Source organism: Vombatus ursinus, unplaced genomic scaffold (assembly GCF_900497805.2).
Source record: "Vombatus ursinus unplaced genomic scaffold, bare-nosed wombat genome assembly UNPS02007344.1, whole genome shotgun sequence".
Lineage (NCBI taxonomy): Eukaryota > Metazoa > Chordata > Mammalia > Diprotodontia > Vombatidae > Vombatus > Vombatus ursinus.
In genome coordinates, this window is record NW_020947122.1 from 3,904,349 (window position 1) to 3,919,646 (window position 15,298).

Consider the following 15,298-nt stretch of genomic DNA (forward strand, 5'->3'; position numbering starts at 1 on the left):
CAGGCAAATGTTGTGTCCACACCAAGTCTGTAGGTCACTTCAGGGTTTTGGTTTTTTTTTGTTTGTTTTTTAATATGGTACTTCCTCCTATATCCTGGGTAGGTGACCCAGTGGATAGAGTGCTAGGCCTGCAGTCAGGAACATCCCAGTGAGTTCAGATCTGGCCCCAGACACTAGCTGTGTGACCCTGAGTAAGTCACTTAACTCTATTTGCCTCAATTCTTCATCTGTAAAATGAGCTGGAGAAGGAAATGACAAACCACTCTAGCATCTTTGTCATGAAAATCCCGTATGAGGTTATGAAGAGTCAGACACTGCTGAAACAACTCAACAACAACTTCCTATGACCCTATCACTACACTTAAAGCATAGTATGAGGAGGGTTAGCATGGGGCTGTCCATGTCTTAGCACCGATTCTCCATCTTAATTGGTGTTTTCCTTCAGAGGACATTGTCTATGGACCATTATTGGACTGAAGATATAACCAAATAGAGTCCTTGGATCAAATTCTGTTGCACAAGCAGTGATTCACTTGTTTAAACCCCAACACAACCTTCCACAAGATTTCAGCCTGAGGGTGGAACCAATTGATGCCCTATTCATCCAGAGTCCTTCTTCATCTTGGTCAGACCTGTAAATTTTCATGTGTCCTTGGATCACTCATCAGGGATAAAGGTCCGTCCTGTGAAAAAAGATCTGTACAAAAACATGCTCAAGCTGTGGAAGGTGGCAGAGATGGGTGCTTAGTTTTGATTGCTTGTTTCTTTTAAAATGAAGTCTTTTTTTTTATCTTGAGGTAGGAATGTCCTTCAGCCCAGACTTGGCTAACAGTCAATATTTTGCAGCTCAATCTCTTCAGTTGTGCTTTCTGCAAATGAATGACATATTAATTGTGTGAAAGAGGTAGTATGTTTAGAGCTTAAACTGTATTAAAAAGTGGTAATTATCAAAACTATCTGGTACTGGCTAAGAAATAGGTGGATCAGTGGAATAGAGTAGACATACAATACCCAGAAGTAAATGATCACAGTAACCTTGTGTTTGACAAGTATGAAGATGTGAGCTTATGAGATAAGAATTCACTATGTGGTTTAAAAATATTGTTGGGAAAACTGGAAAGCAGTCTGGCTGAAATTGGGTGGATATAGAACATTATCTTATACCATTTACCAAGAGAAGGTCAAAGTGGATACATGACCTAATTATACAGGGAGATATTGTAAGTAAATTAGAAGAACAAGGAATATACTACTTTTCAGACTTATGAATAAGAGAAGAATTTATGAATAAACAAGAGATAGAGAGCATTGTGAGATATAAATGAATCATTTTGAATACATTAAATTAGAAAGATTTTATACAAATAAAATCAACATAGCCAAGATTAGCAGAAAAACAGAAAATTGGGGGAAACTTTTAGAACAGTTTCTCAGAAAAAGGTCTCATATCTCAAATATGTAGAGAAACTCTGTCAAATTTATAAGAATATGAGTCATTCCCCAATTGATAAATGGTCAAAGGATATGAACAGGCAGTTTTTGGATGAAGAAATCAAAGCTATATGTAATGATATGAAAATATGCTCTAAATCATTATTGATTAGAGAAATGCAAATTAAAACAACTTTGAGATATCATCTCATGACTATCAGATTGGCTAAAATGATGGGAAGGAGAAATGACAAAGTTGGAGGGGATGTGAAAAAATTGCCACACTAATACACTGTTGGTGGAACTATGAACTGGGTCTAACCATTTTGGAGAGCGACCTAGAATTATGTCCAAAGAGTTATAAAACTTGTGTATACCCTTTGACCTAGCAATATCACTATTAGGTCAGTTTCCCTAGGTGATCGGGGAAAAGGAAAATAACCTATATGTTCTAAAATATTTATAGCAGCTCTTTTGTGGTGGCAAAGAACTGGAAATTGAGGCGATTCCCATCAGTTTGAGAATGGCTGAACAAGTTGTGGTATGTGATTGTGATGGAATACTACTGTGCTTTAAGAAATGATGAGCAATTTGATTTTAGAAAAACATGGAAAGTCTTGTATGAAATAATGAAGAATGAAATGAGCAGAACTGGGGCGGCCAGATGGCATAGTGGATAGAGTTCTGGCCCTGGAGTCAGGAGGACCTGAGTTCAAATCTAGCCTCAGACACTAACTAGCTGTGTGACCCTTCGCAAGTCACTTAACCCCAATTGCCTCCATAAAAAGAAATGAGCAGAACTAAGAGAACATTGTATACAATAACAGCAATATTGTTCTAAGAACAACTGTGAACGACTAAATTATTCTGAGTATCAAAAATACTCAAATCAACTACAAAGGACCTATGAAAGGAGGTGCTATCCACCTCCATAGAAAGAACTGATAAATAGAGGTATGCATAGTACAGTTTTACGTGTGTGTGTGTGTGAGTGTGTGTGTGTGTGTACATTTCGAATGGTGGCCTTTTCTACTTTGGAGTGGGGAGGGAGGGAGACAACTTGAAACTTAAAATGTAACAAAAAATAAATAAAATTTTAAAAAAGCTAAAAGAAGAAGAGAGGAAATATAATACAATGCTAGAGGTCAGCTCAGAGCTGGCCTCTGAGTCAAAGACATGGGTTCAAGTCCTGCCTGTGGTACATGCTGTCTGTGTGTGACCCTGGCCAAGTCACTTAACCTCTTAGTGTGCCAGGCTATAAATTGCACAGAATGCACTATTCTAGACTGGTAGAGGAGCTTCCTACACTGATGAAATCACAGGTCTTGGATCCAAAAAATTACCCGAAAACTATGGGAAGATGTTTTTCCCAAATGCCAGAGCTGCCCATTAATGCCAAGGTTGTCCTAGAAAACATGAGGACTCAATGATCACAAGACCAAGAGAATTAATTACCTTTCAGTTTGTGTCTCCTCTTCCTCTGGAATTTGTATGAACACTTATTACAGACCCACATGAGACTGATTAACACCGTGGCCACAGCACCCAAAAAAGCCAGGACGACTGCCACAAAGTGTAGATCTTCATAGAGAATCTCTAAGAGGAGGACGAGGAAGGGAAGGAGGGGAGATAATTTCTCTTAATAGTATGAAATGTGCCCAAACACATTCTCTGATAAATTAGTTGTGGAAGGACCCTTAGGGGCCTCCTTACCAGATACGTGTAGTACAATAATACCAAACTGGCTGCTTCCCAGTCCTTCGGTCACAGTGACTGTGTAGTAGCCGGTGTCCCTCACACCTACCCTGAAGAGCTGAATTGAACCATTGTCATATGTACAGACTCGATCCTTATGGCTTTGGGAGATGTTAGCTTGGGTTCCAGGTTGCCACTCCACAATTTTTTGCATCCCCCAGTAAGACGTGTATTTCCACTCAATGGTAGGCACTCCATGGCATGAATACTCAACTGAGAGTAGAATGTCTTGGGCCACTGTGGCGTTGATGTTAGGCTGTGGGATGGTCAGTGATACTCCCTGGCCTACAACACAAAACAGGAGATTTGGGAGTTGTGAGGATGTATCTGGAAGGGTAATGACTTCTATTTATAGATGACATTCTCCAGTTATGAATCACTTTACATACATTATCTAGCTCGATCCTCACAACTGCCCTGTGAGATAGGCTGCACAAATTTTATCGTTCCCTTATGAGTCAACTCATGACTTGCCCAAGCCCACACTGCTAATAAGGAGACAGAACTGAGCTGTTTCACGACTCTATGTTTAATGTTCTTGTCACTGGGTCAGACTACTACTCAACACAGCTAGAGCGTGGTTAAAGATGCTGATGGTATAGGGTGGCAGTCACCAAAACATCAAAGGTGATAAATAGGTCTATACCAATCCACAAGTGTTTGATTTTATTGAGGTGTGTGTCCACCATCTATCAACAGAAATCACAACTACTGTGTATCTTAGGAGATGGCATTCATGAGTTTCTGTGGCCAAAAGAATTTATTCCCTGGTGGCCACCTTTCCTGTGATAAGCCTTTCCAAATTTAGCGAGGCTGGTCCTCAATAAACAAGGCATTTTGAGTCTAAATGGGAAACTTTTCCAGTTCCACAGGACTTGTTAAAACTTGTGACTCCTTCGCCTAACCCTTGAGATCTCAGATTAACCTTATAGAAATTCCCACACTCGCATGAGACATTAGAGAATGCTTTTAATGGAGGAAAGAGGATTAATCTTTTTTGGCAAAATTGTGAATTATAAAGTTTTGTTTGTTTGTTTTCAGGATTCTCTCTCACTCATAGGGGCCCAGTCCTTCGAAAGCCATTAAACCTAAGACAAGTCACATACGCTTTTTGGGCCTCAATTTCCCCATCAGCAAAATGAAAGCCTCATATTGGTTCCCAGATGGTTAGAGCCAAGCACTACCACACCACACCCAGTATCTAGTGGCAAACCATTCTCTGGATCCTTTCTTCCTCCCTTGTACATACCTATCCTGTGTCTTATTCCTTACTAGGTGATAAAACTAGAGCTTAAATGCTAAATAAATTCCATGTTGAAGTGCTAATCAATTCACGTTCCCAGAAAACATATTTATATTCTAATTAGGGCTGTCAATTCATTAAATTGAGAGAGTGAATAATGTGTGGGGATTTCTCACACTGCGGTAGACCACTAATGAAATATTTTTGGGTTGGAAGTTTTCAGCACCCACAAATTATACTACAGTATTGGTGGCTGCCAGCACAATTTGTGGGCAATGTCCTGACCATAAAAATTTATGTTAGTGTGGGTGAAGGGCCTGGTTTGGTGACACAGCAACCTATAGGAACTCAATGGAATCAGACTCTTTGGAGCAGAAGGGACCTTAGAGGTTACCCAGGCCAATCCCTTTATATTATTGATGAAGAAACTGAGGTTCAGAGAAATAAGTGAGATTCTTTGAGATTATGCAGTTGTTTAATAGAAGAGTCAAAATCTGAAGCCAGTTCTCCCAATTGCTGGCACCATCTCCTTTACTCCTTACTATATATACCAGGCTGCTATACTTTAGAACATTTTATTCCTTCTCATACAGTATAGCCCTTTAAGCATGTGAAGATAACCATCTTCTCTACTGTGGGCTGAACAGTAGCCTATTTCTTATGAGACATGCTTTTCAGATCTCTCACTGTAATTCCTAATTAAATTACCATCGTTCTTCATGTCAGAACAAAGCCAGAAAGCAAGATCTGTAGATTAGAATCACACAATGTTAAAGATGAATGGGACCTCTGAGGTCATCTAGTCAATCTGTCCACTTCCCTTATTTTACAGGTAAGGTAACTTGAGTTCCAGTTACCTTATCTTTGCCCCCCAGGATTCCTTCACCCTCTCTCTCCCCCACTTCCCCCTGGCAAGGATTCTTTTTCATCCCTAGGGGCCCAGTCCTTCAAAAGCCACCAAACCTAAGGCAAGTCACATATACTCTCTGGGCCTCAGTTTTCCCATCAGCAGTTGACTTGGCCAAGGTTAAGTAATTAGTGTAAGAGCTGGGACTTGATCACAGAGCTTCTGAGTCTAAATCCAGTACTTTTTCTGCTACACCACAAATCCAGGTGGGAAGGGGTAAAAATGAAAAGAGAAAGACTTATCTCCATGTCAACAAAAATAAGGAATGGTGGGATGTTTTTTAATCATGACAGGGTAGCCAGAGAAGAACATAGATTTAGAGCTTGGTAGAATCTGAAAAAACCCAACCTTTCCCCTAATTTTACAGATGGGAAAACTAAAGCCTAGAGAGGTGAAATAATCTGTCCGGGGGTGGTGGCAGGAAGATAGTAGGTGGCAAAGTCAAGATTTGAACCCAGTTCCACTGACTCTAAATCAAGCGCTTTTTCCGTTGTAGTACAGGGATGGTCTTGAACAATTAATAAAGTAATCCTAAAATTGGTGCATATTTTCTCTCCTCTTCCCCTAGGCCATTTGCTTGTGAGAACATTATATTATACTTATTGGTTGTATGTAGGTCATAAAAATGAGTGTGGTTTCTAGGCAATTAAATTGTCTGTCAACTGCTAAAGGAACTGATTTAATGAGTAATCCACTCTACTGTCTTTGAAGTGCTGTGAAATCAGATCTAGACAAGGCCAGAAAAACCTCCCACCTGTGAATTTTTTGTATTTACAAAGTCTAGTTCAAGGGTTCTTCTCACTAGACCAATCAGTTAGACAAAGAAAGAAGAAACAGGAAAATGGGCTGTGTTTTACCTTAAAGTTTTATAGGAGGAGGGATGGAACAGGTTCCCACTTATTTCTCAGATGAGGCAATAATAATAATAATAATAATAATAAAAATAATAATAATAACAATAGTATAATTGCAGCATTTATATGTCACTTTAAAGTTTGCAAATCAATTTGATCAACAGAACAATCCTGTGAGGTAGATGCTTTTGTTGTCTTACAGATGAGGAAACCTAGGCTAATGGAGGAAGTGAAGTGATGTCCAGGGTCACCCAGCTAGTGGGGTCTTCCTGACTCCAGATTTAACAAGGTAGCTTTGGCACTTAGCAAGTAGCCGCTAATAAAGAAATGGCTTTCCTAGTACATCTTGAAGAGGTAGGTAGACTACAGCACTTAGCAAGATGTTTGGAGAGTGGGGAGGCAACAGGCCTTGGAATTTAAGGAGCGGCTAGTCCTGGTTTACCATTAACTAATATTAATAGTAACGATTAACTAGGTGGTGCAGTGGATAGAGTATAGACCCTGGAGTCAGGAAGATCAGGGTTCCAATCCAGCCTCAGACATTTACTAACTGTGTGACCCATGGCAAGTCATTTAACCCTGTTTGCCTCAGTTTCCTTATCTGTAAAATGAGCTAGAGAAGGAAATGGCAAACCACTCCAGTATCTTTGCCAAGAAAATCCCAAATGGAGTCACAGAGAGTTGGCCATAACTGAAACTACTCAACAACAACAATAATAGTTAACATTTATGTGGTGCTTTAAGATTTACAAACCACTTTACATGTATGTTAATTCATTTAATCCTCATGACAACCCTAACTGTGAGGGAGGTGCTATTATTATCCTCATTTCCAGATGAGTAAACTGAGACAGAGAGAAATTTAAATGACTTGCCCAGCCAGAATCACACAGCTATTAAGTGTCTGAGGCAGGATTCAATTGTAGGTCTTTCTTTTTTTTTCTTATTAATTTTTTTTTGATTTATCAATAATCACTTCCATATGCTTTTGAGTTTAAAATTTTTCTCCCCCTTCCTCCCCACCAGCCTCCCCAAGACAGCGCACAATCTGATATAGGCTATACATATACATTCCTATTAAACATATTTTCACATTAGTCATGTTGTAAGTATGAATTAGAACCAATAGGAGGAACCACTAGAAAGAGGAAACAAAACTCAACAGAAGAGAAAAAAAATAGCAAATAGTATGCTTTGATCTGCAATCAAATTCCATAGTTCTTTCTTTGGATGTGGATAGCATTTTCCATGATGAGGCCTTTGGAGATGTCTTAGATCCTTGTATTGCCGGGAAGGGTTAAGTTTATCAATATTAGTCATCGAACAACGTGGCTTTTATTGTGTACAACGTTCTCTTGGTTCTGCTCACTTCACTCAGCATCGGTCCATACAAGTCTTTCCAGGTTTTTCTGAAGGCAGCCTGTTCATCATTTCTTACAGCACAATAGTATTCCATCACATTCATATACCACAACTTCTCAGCCATTCCCCAATTAATGGGCATCCTCTCAATTTCTAACTCTTTGCCACCACAAAAAGAGCTGCTATGAATATTTTTGTACATGTGGGTCCTTTTCCCATTTGTATGATCTCTTTGGGATATAGCCCTAGAAGTGCTATCGCTGGGTCAAAGGGTATGCACATTTTGATAGCCCTTTGGGCAATCATAGGTCTTTCTGACTCCAGATTCTGTACTTTCTGTTTCACCACCCAGCTGCCTCTGTTCCTGTAACTTCTCTTAGGCCTCAGAACCCTCATCTGTGAAATAGTCAAGAACAGGGGTTCTTAGAGTTTTTTTGTGTCAAGGACCCCTCTGGCACTTGGGTGAAACCTATGGACCTCTTCTCAGAATGTTTGCTGCCTGCATTAGTAGTTGAAGGAAATGCTAAATTTCAGCTGGAGCTTAGTGAAAATAAAGATGTAATTGTTTCCCTATCCAAGTTTATGGGCTCTCTGAAATCTCTTTATGGACTCCAGGTTAAGAACCCCTAGTCTAGAAGATCTCTAAGGGTCCATGAAACTCAAAAAAATGCTATGACTCTAAAAGCAAGCTTTATTGACTCCACAATTTTACTGAAGGACGGCCGAGTTCAGATCTAGATTGTAAATACCACAAGGGTAAGGATTGTCTTATCTAAACTGTGCATCTCAAGTAATTGCCTCACTACCCCTCCCTGCTTCTGAACATATCAGGTGCTAATATTTGTTGTGAAATGACTCAATGAATCAATAGCTTACTCTCCTACCCCCTAAGCGTCTTCTCATCATTTGACAGCACTGTCCCTGGCTACTGGGGAAAGCCTTCTGTCACTGAATAAGGCCATATTCGGGCGGGAGACACACGTAGGCCAGCGGTCTAAGTGATGAGTAAGCACCTAAAGATCACTTATGAGCAAAGTTCATGAAATTCGGTGTACGACCTTTATGATATTTATTATTGACCCAGTACGCTTCTATCAGCAATTATTAAGTACTTACTATGTGCCAGCGCCATGCTAACTTAACATGAGCAAAATGCCTTTTACCCTAAGTATTGCGGATACCATATTCCCTGGGGACAAGCCTGCTGAGAGCCTGGCAGCTGAGTGTGGGGAGGAAGGAGGGAGTGATTTAAAAATGCAAGGAACTGATTTCACATTTTCTTGCCCAGATGGGCCCTTGACTTTCACCCCACCTTTCTTCCTGATAACTGAGGGCCCAAGGCAAATGCCACAGGACTGGGAAAGCTTCTAGTTTGTGCTCAAGACAAAGACTCAGCTGGGAAAGCTGAAAGCTTCTCAATCCTTAGTTCAGTGGTTTATCCAGGGGTGGGGAACCTGTGGCCTCGAGGTCACGTGTGGCCCTCTAGGTCCTCAAGTGGGGCCCTTTGACTGAATCCAAACTTCACAGAGCAAATCCCCTTAAAAAAAGGATTTGTTATGTAAAGCTTGGACTCAGTTAAGAGGCTGCACCAAACTTTATCCATCACTCTATGGCCCAAGCAGCAAGTGATCCTCCTGGGTGGGTGGGAGGGAAACTGTCCCCACATACTGTTTAATGGCCTCAAGAAGGTACAGTTAAAAAAGATGGTGATAGGGGCAGCTAGGTGGCGCAGTGGATAGAGCACCGGCCCTGAAGTCAGGAGGACCTGAGTTCAAATCTGGCCTCAGACCAAACACTGGACACTTACTAGCTGTGTGACCCTGGGCAAGTCACTTAACCCCAATTGCCTAAAAATAAATAAATAAATAAATAAATAAATAAAATAAAAAAGATGGTGATACGTTGCCCAAGTGTTTGTAAGAAAGGAAGAACCAGGTTCCCAGATGCAGGTTTAGCCAGTGAATGGCTGACTGGCTCGCTCCATCCAGTTTCTGTGCTGTCACATTCTACCCAGGCAATCATCCCTCTTGCTCCTTCCCCTAAAAGACTTAAAAGTGACCCTAAGCAAGGAGTCTTCCCTCCTTTCAGTTGGATAATCCATCACTGTAAATCTGCCACTGAGTGTCCCATGGTAGAACAGGGAATTCACTAGCATTGCATGCTGGGTACTAACCAGACCTAAGAATTACAGAATCATAGAACCTGAGAGCTGGAAGGGCCTTCAGAGTACAACCCATTCTTGAAAAGGAAGTAGCCTCCACAGTGCCCCTGACAAGTGATCACCCAACATTCACTTGAAGACTTCTGTCCATGGGGAAGTCACTACCATCTGCTGAGTCAATCCATTCCCATTTGAGATAGTTTTAATTGTAAGAAGTGTTGTTCTTGAATTAGGTCAAAGTTTACCTCTCTGTAATTTCCACCCATTGCCAAGAAATGCTATGACTGACCTGTGCTGATGAATATGGTTCCCTGGGTCATGGGAGGGTATGACTGGGAGAACCTTAGCCAAAGCTAAGTATACTCAGTAGGAGGAAGGGAGGCTGGGAATTAGTTAACCCCAGGGCCAAGAACTTCTAAAATGTGAGCAAAGTTATATTCTGAGGCTTTCAACTGTTCACATGAATTAAAAGGAAGAGCCTTCCTCTAATTCCCCTCTCCCCAATCAATAGTCCTTGTGATTGGGGTTAAGTTTGGGGACAGGGAACTAAGTATTAAAATGAATGAATCAATGAATGAAAAAAAAAAGAAAAATCATTTATTAGGATTATAGTCCAATCTAGAGAAGGAAGGTACCACAGAGACCAGCTAGTTCAATTTCATCATTTGACAGATGAGGAAAGTGAGGTTCAGAGAAGCCTAAGGTCATACAGGTAGAAGTAGAACTTAAATCCAGGTAATCTGATTCCAGACCCACTATACTTCCCACTGTATCATGCTGCTGACTACTATGTGCACTTATTAAGGACTCACTGTCAACCAGCATTTATTATGCACCTATTATATGCTAGGTACTGGGCTAAATACTGGAGATATACAGAAATGTAAAAGACTGTCCCTGCCCTCAAAAAGTGAACAATTTACTGGGAGAGACAACTAGGTACAAACAAGATATGTGTGAGATAAAATGGAGGTCATCTCAGAGGGAAAGCTTTAAGATTAAGGAGGACCGGGAAAAGTTTCTTTTGTTTTTAAATTAATTTATTTTTAGTTTTCAACATTCACTTTCATAAGCATTTGAATTTTAAATTGCAAGACAGCGTGCAATCTGATGTAGGCTCTACATATACGTTCCTATTAAACATATTTTCATATTAGTCATGTTGTAAAGAAGAATTAGAACCAATAGGAGGAACCATGAGAAAGAAGAAACAAACAAAACAGAAGAAAGAAAAAGAGCAAATAATATGCTTCGATCTGCATTTTAGACTCCATAGTTCTTTGGGAAAAGTTTCTTGCAGAAGATGAGATTTTAGTTGAGACTTGAAGGAAGCCAGGAGAAGGAGATGAGGAGGGAGAACATTCCAGGTATGGGGGACAGCCATGGAAAACACTTGGAGTGGGGAGATGAAAGTGTCAAATTTGTTAAATAGCAAGGAGTCTGTGTAAGGTCATTGAATTACAGAATAGGTATAAAAATAAAGGGAAGGTTGGTGAGGGCCAGGTCGTGAAGGGCTTTGGATGCCAAACAGAGGATTTTATATTTGATCCTACAAGTCCCAGGGATCCTATGGAGTTGACTGAATGGGGGGAGGATGTGGTCAGACCTATGTTTTAGGAAGATCACTTTGACAGCTGAGTGGAAGATGGATTGGAGAGTCCAGACTTGAGACCCACAGTCCCACCAGTGGGCTAATGCAATAATCAAGGTGTGAAGTGATGAGGGCCTGCACCAGTGTGCTGGCAGTGTCAGAAGAGAAAGCCAGGCGCAATGTGTGTGGGTCACTGGGATACCAATATCAAGTGAGACAATCTCTTCCCTTAATGAGCTTACATTTTAATACACACCTAAGAGGAGTAATGGCCAGAAAGGGAATTTTAGTCTGGTGAGTTACAGGGATTGTGAGGGGAGCCACAGAGCAACAGATTGTCACTGTCCTTTCTATTTGCTGTGGTGGGGTTGCTTAGATTACTGTTCCCGGATTAATTCATGGACTGGGGGAGTGGGGAAATGTGCGTATGATCATAGGGCAGATCACAAGATGGGAGGACCTGATTTCTAGACTGGGATGTGAAACTGTGATACAATGGGTTGGGTAAATTTCCACTCACTCATTCACCAACCAGTATAGTTCAACTCTCCCCCTACCCCCAACTCAATACCTCCCCAAAGTTCCAAACTCAATGAATTAACTCTCTTAGAGAGGGGGAGTCTGGTTTTTGGAGCTCTGTCTGAAAGCCCTTTGATCCAGGTGGGGAGAAGAGCATGGACTGTGTAGACAGCAAAGTGACCAACTGAGTATGCATGCCCTGGTTTTTTACTGTGTAGCAACACTGAATGGAAGGTATAAGAGATAGACACATCCCCGGAAGGGCTTGTGAACAGAGTCTGGCCACAGGCGCCAGGGTTAACTGGCATGGTCCACTGTAGAATATTGGACTTGGAGCCAAAAGATATGGATTGAACTCTGGGCTCTGACACCTACTAGCTGTGTGATTGTGGGCAGTTCACTTAACTTCTCTGAAGCTCAGTTTTCTCATGCATAAAATGGGGCAGGGGAAGTGAAACTTATGTTTCCTAATTTGCAGGGTTTATTTTGAGGGAAAGTACCTCATAAACCTTAGGGTGACATAGAAATGGGAGCTGGTACTGCCCAGCTTTACCATGACTTGTTTTTCCTCCCCATCAGTCCAAATCCAACTTGTTCTTCAAGGCCCACATGGAGGCCTACCTCAAATGGAAGCCTTCACCAAGAGCCTATCCTGATTTCTCCATCCTCAGGAACCTCAGTATTCACCATAGGTGCCACTCCTATTAGCATTTGATGATATATATGCCAATTTAGTCTCCTCCAGCAGAATGTAAGCTACTCAGAGAACTGAGTTTAGACTATTCTGATATCCTTTAGAAGACCAAATAATATTGAGCCCATTTGGGATCCAGCCAATAGAACACTCTCAGGGTTGCAATATGTGCCTGTGAGTGTTATAAATATGGTGACTATACATTCAAAAAATGGGGGATGATCTCTCCATAACAAGAGAGAAACATATACTTTTAATCAGGATTTGAAAAAGGAATATCTTTTATCATCAGATCCTGGGTTCAGAAGAGAGTTATTCCTGAAAAAGACTCTCTTCTGCAATATGCCAGCAAGTGGTTATCTAGACATCAGTCAATCAACATTTATTAAGTAATAGGCAGACATCTAGACTTCATTAGAAGACCTCCAAGGAGAGAGGACTCCTTACCTTGAGCAATAGTCAAGCACTTCTGGGTCATGTGACCAACAAAATGGAGGATGAGACATTTTCTCTGATGCTCATAACCTTTCAAACTTCTCTAAAATAGAAATTATGCACCAGAGATAAAGCAATTTCAACTGTCTCAATGCTCTAGGACACCAGGAACCAAAGAAAGCAAAAACTCCATGAACTAACACCTAATTGATGCTTATTCAGCATCCCATCCTCCTACTATCCACCATGCTATTGGAAGCAAGTCTGCACAAGCTGAACTGATTCATTGGCTTATAACAAAGCACAGTTCCACCCCCTGAATCCCTCTCCCTCTTTTCACTACTTTGGAGATCCAAACTCCAAACTGAATAAATTTGCTAAGGTCACAATAGCCAGCACCACAGTAGCATTCTGTGCTGCAACAGAAAGTAGAGGAACAAAGGGAGTGGTGTAGGATGTGTGTCTGGGCTTGTAATAAGAGTTTAACTCTATACCTTGACTCCCACATCCTACCAGTGCCATGGAGAGCTAAACTGCAAATTGCAGAAATTTTCCCAGATTGTGATAGCAGCAGTATGGTAATGCTTTGTACCACTGGGCCAGGGACTGAGGAACAGAGGGAATGGTGCAGGACACTATGTGTGGGGGACTGCATGGCATTCCACTAAAACTGATAGAAAGATTCATGCATCCAGCTGGGGCCATTTCTGTCCCCTCTAAAGTCACCTGGAGTAGAGACTTAGGCTGATGAACTGTGAATATGGGAGGAAATTAAGAGGCTTTGAGATCCAGCCCCCAGAGAAACCATCCTCAAAAGGGAAGGAGTCAGACAGTGGGCAATAGGGGACAATAAGCAAAAAAATAGAAAGACTTCTCAGGATGAAGAAAACTCAAAAACCTTGAGGATAAGCAGATAAACCAACAGGGAAGACATTAACAGCAGAAGGAAATATGGCATCCATAACTAGTAAACGAGTTCAGACATCTACGAATAAATGCTACAAAACAAAGGAAAATGATTCAACACCTAATTAGGCAGTGGGTACTGTGGGGATTTTGATGAGAGCCTAGAACAACAAGACTGATTTAAGAGAGAAATGAGAATTGCAAGAACAAAATTTATAGCTTACATAGCAGAAATAATTGATAGAATAGAAAAATTTGAATCCATGGTGCTGTCTCACTAAAGAAACAAAGGAGAAGACAACTGATTAGAAATGCAAACACACAGAAGTGAAGGTCAGTCTGAAAGAAAGAGAAGCCAAAAACAATAACATTAAAAGAAAACACTCTGCTTCTTCAGTTGGTGATCTCATCAGCTTCCATGAATTTAGTTACCATCTCTATGCTGATTGATTCTCAAATCTGCCCATCTTACTCCAATCTCTCTGATGACCTTCAGTCTTTCATCTCCAACTGCCTTTCATACTTCTCAAACTTTATGTTCAGTAGACATCTTAAACTCAATATGACCCAAACAGAGCTCATTATCTTTCTCCCTAAAGCCTCCCTTACTCCTACCATCCCTATTACTGTAGAGGGCAACCATCCTTCCAGTTCCTTAGGCTTGCAACAGAGGAGTCATCCTGGATTTCTTACTATCTCTCAACCCACCATATCAAAGCTTTTGCCAAGGCCTGTAGATTTCACCTTTGCAACATCTCTTGAATATGCCCCCTTCTCTCCTCTCAGACTGCCCTCACTCATCAGGGACTATTGTAATATCCTCATGGTGAGTCTGCTTGCCTCAATTCTCTCCTTATTCCAGTCCATCCTCCATTCAGCCACCCAAATCATTTTCCAAAAACACAGGTCTGATCATGATACTCCCCTAATCAATAAACTCCAACGGCTACCTATTGCTTCCTGGATGAAATACAAAATTCTGTGTGATATTCAAAAGCCCTTCATAACTTAGGTAGCCCTCTCCTCTTGCAGTCTCCTTATGCCTTACTCCCTATCACATACTCTTCAATCCAGTAATTCTGGACTCCTTGCTGTCCTTAAAATAAGACTTTTCATTTCTCAGCTCTGAGCATTTTCTCTGGCTGTCATCTATGCCTAGAATGTTCTCTTTCTCTCCTCTCTGCCTTCTGGCTTCCCTCAAATCCTGACTAAAATTCTATCTTTTACAGGAAGCCTTTCCCAATCCCTCTTTGTTCTAATGCCTTCCCTCTGTTAATTATTTCCTATTTTTCCTGTATTTGGCTTGTTCATACATATTTGTTTGCTTGTTTTCTCCCCTGTTAAATTGTGGCTTCCTTGAGGATAGGGGCTATTTTTTGCCACTTTTTCTATCCCCAGCGCTTAGCACAGTGCCTGGTACATAGTAGGTGCTTAATAAAT

The 15,298-nt window shown here is 41.0% G+C and overlaps 1 protein-coding gene across 1 annotated transcript in view; it reads right to left on the reverse strand.

Annotated features, from left to right (window-relative positions):
• Positions 1–302: 302 nt before the first annotated feature.
• The window catches only part of VSTM5 (V-set and transmembrane domain containing 5), a 31,436-nt gene continuing 16,440 nt past the window's right edge, over positions 303–15,298 (reverse strand). The window contains exons 2-4 of the mRNA XM_027849408.1: positions 3,145–3,471; positions 2,887–3,027; positions 303–869 (exon numbers count right to left, since the gene is read on the reverse strand). Of these exons, the coding sequence (XP_027705209.1) occupies positions 826–869; positions 2,887–3,027; positions 3,145–3,471 (512 nt within the window). The 3' untranslated portion in view covers positions 303–825. The remainder of the gene's footprint in view (positions 870–2,886; positions 3,028–3,144; positions 3,472–15,298) is intronic.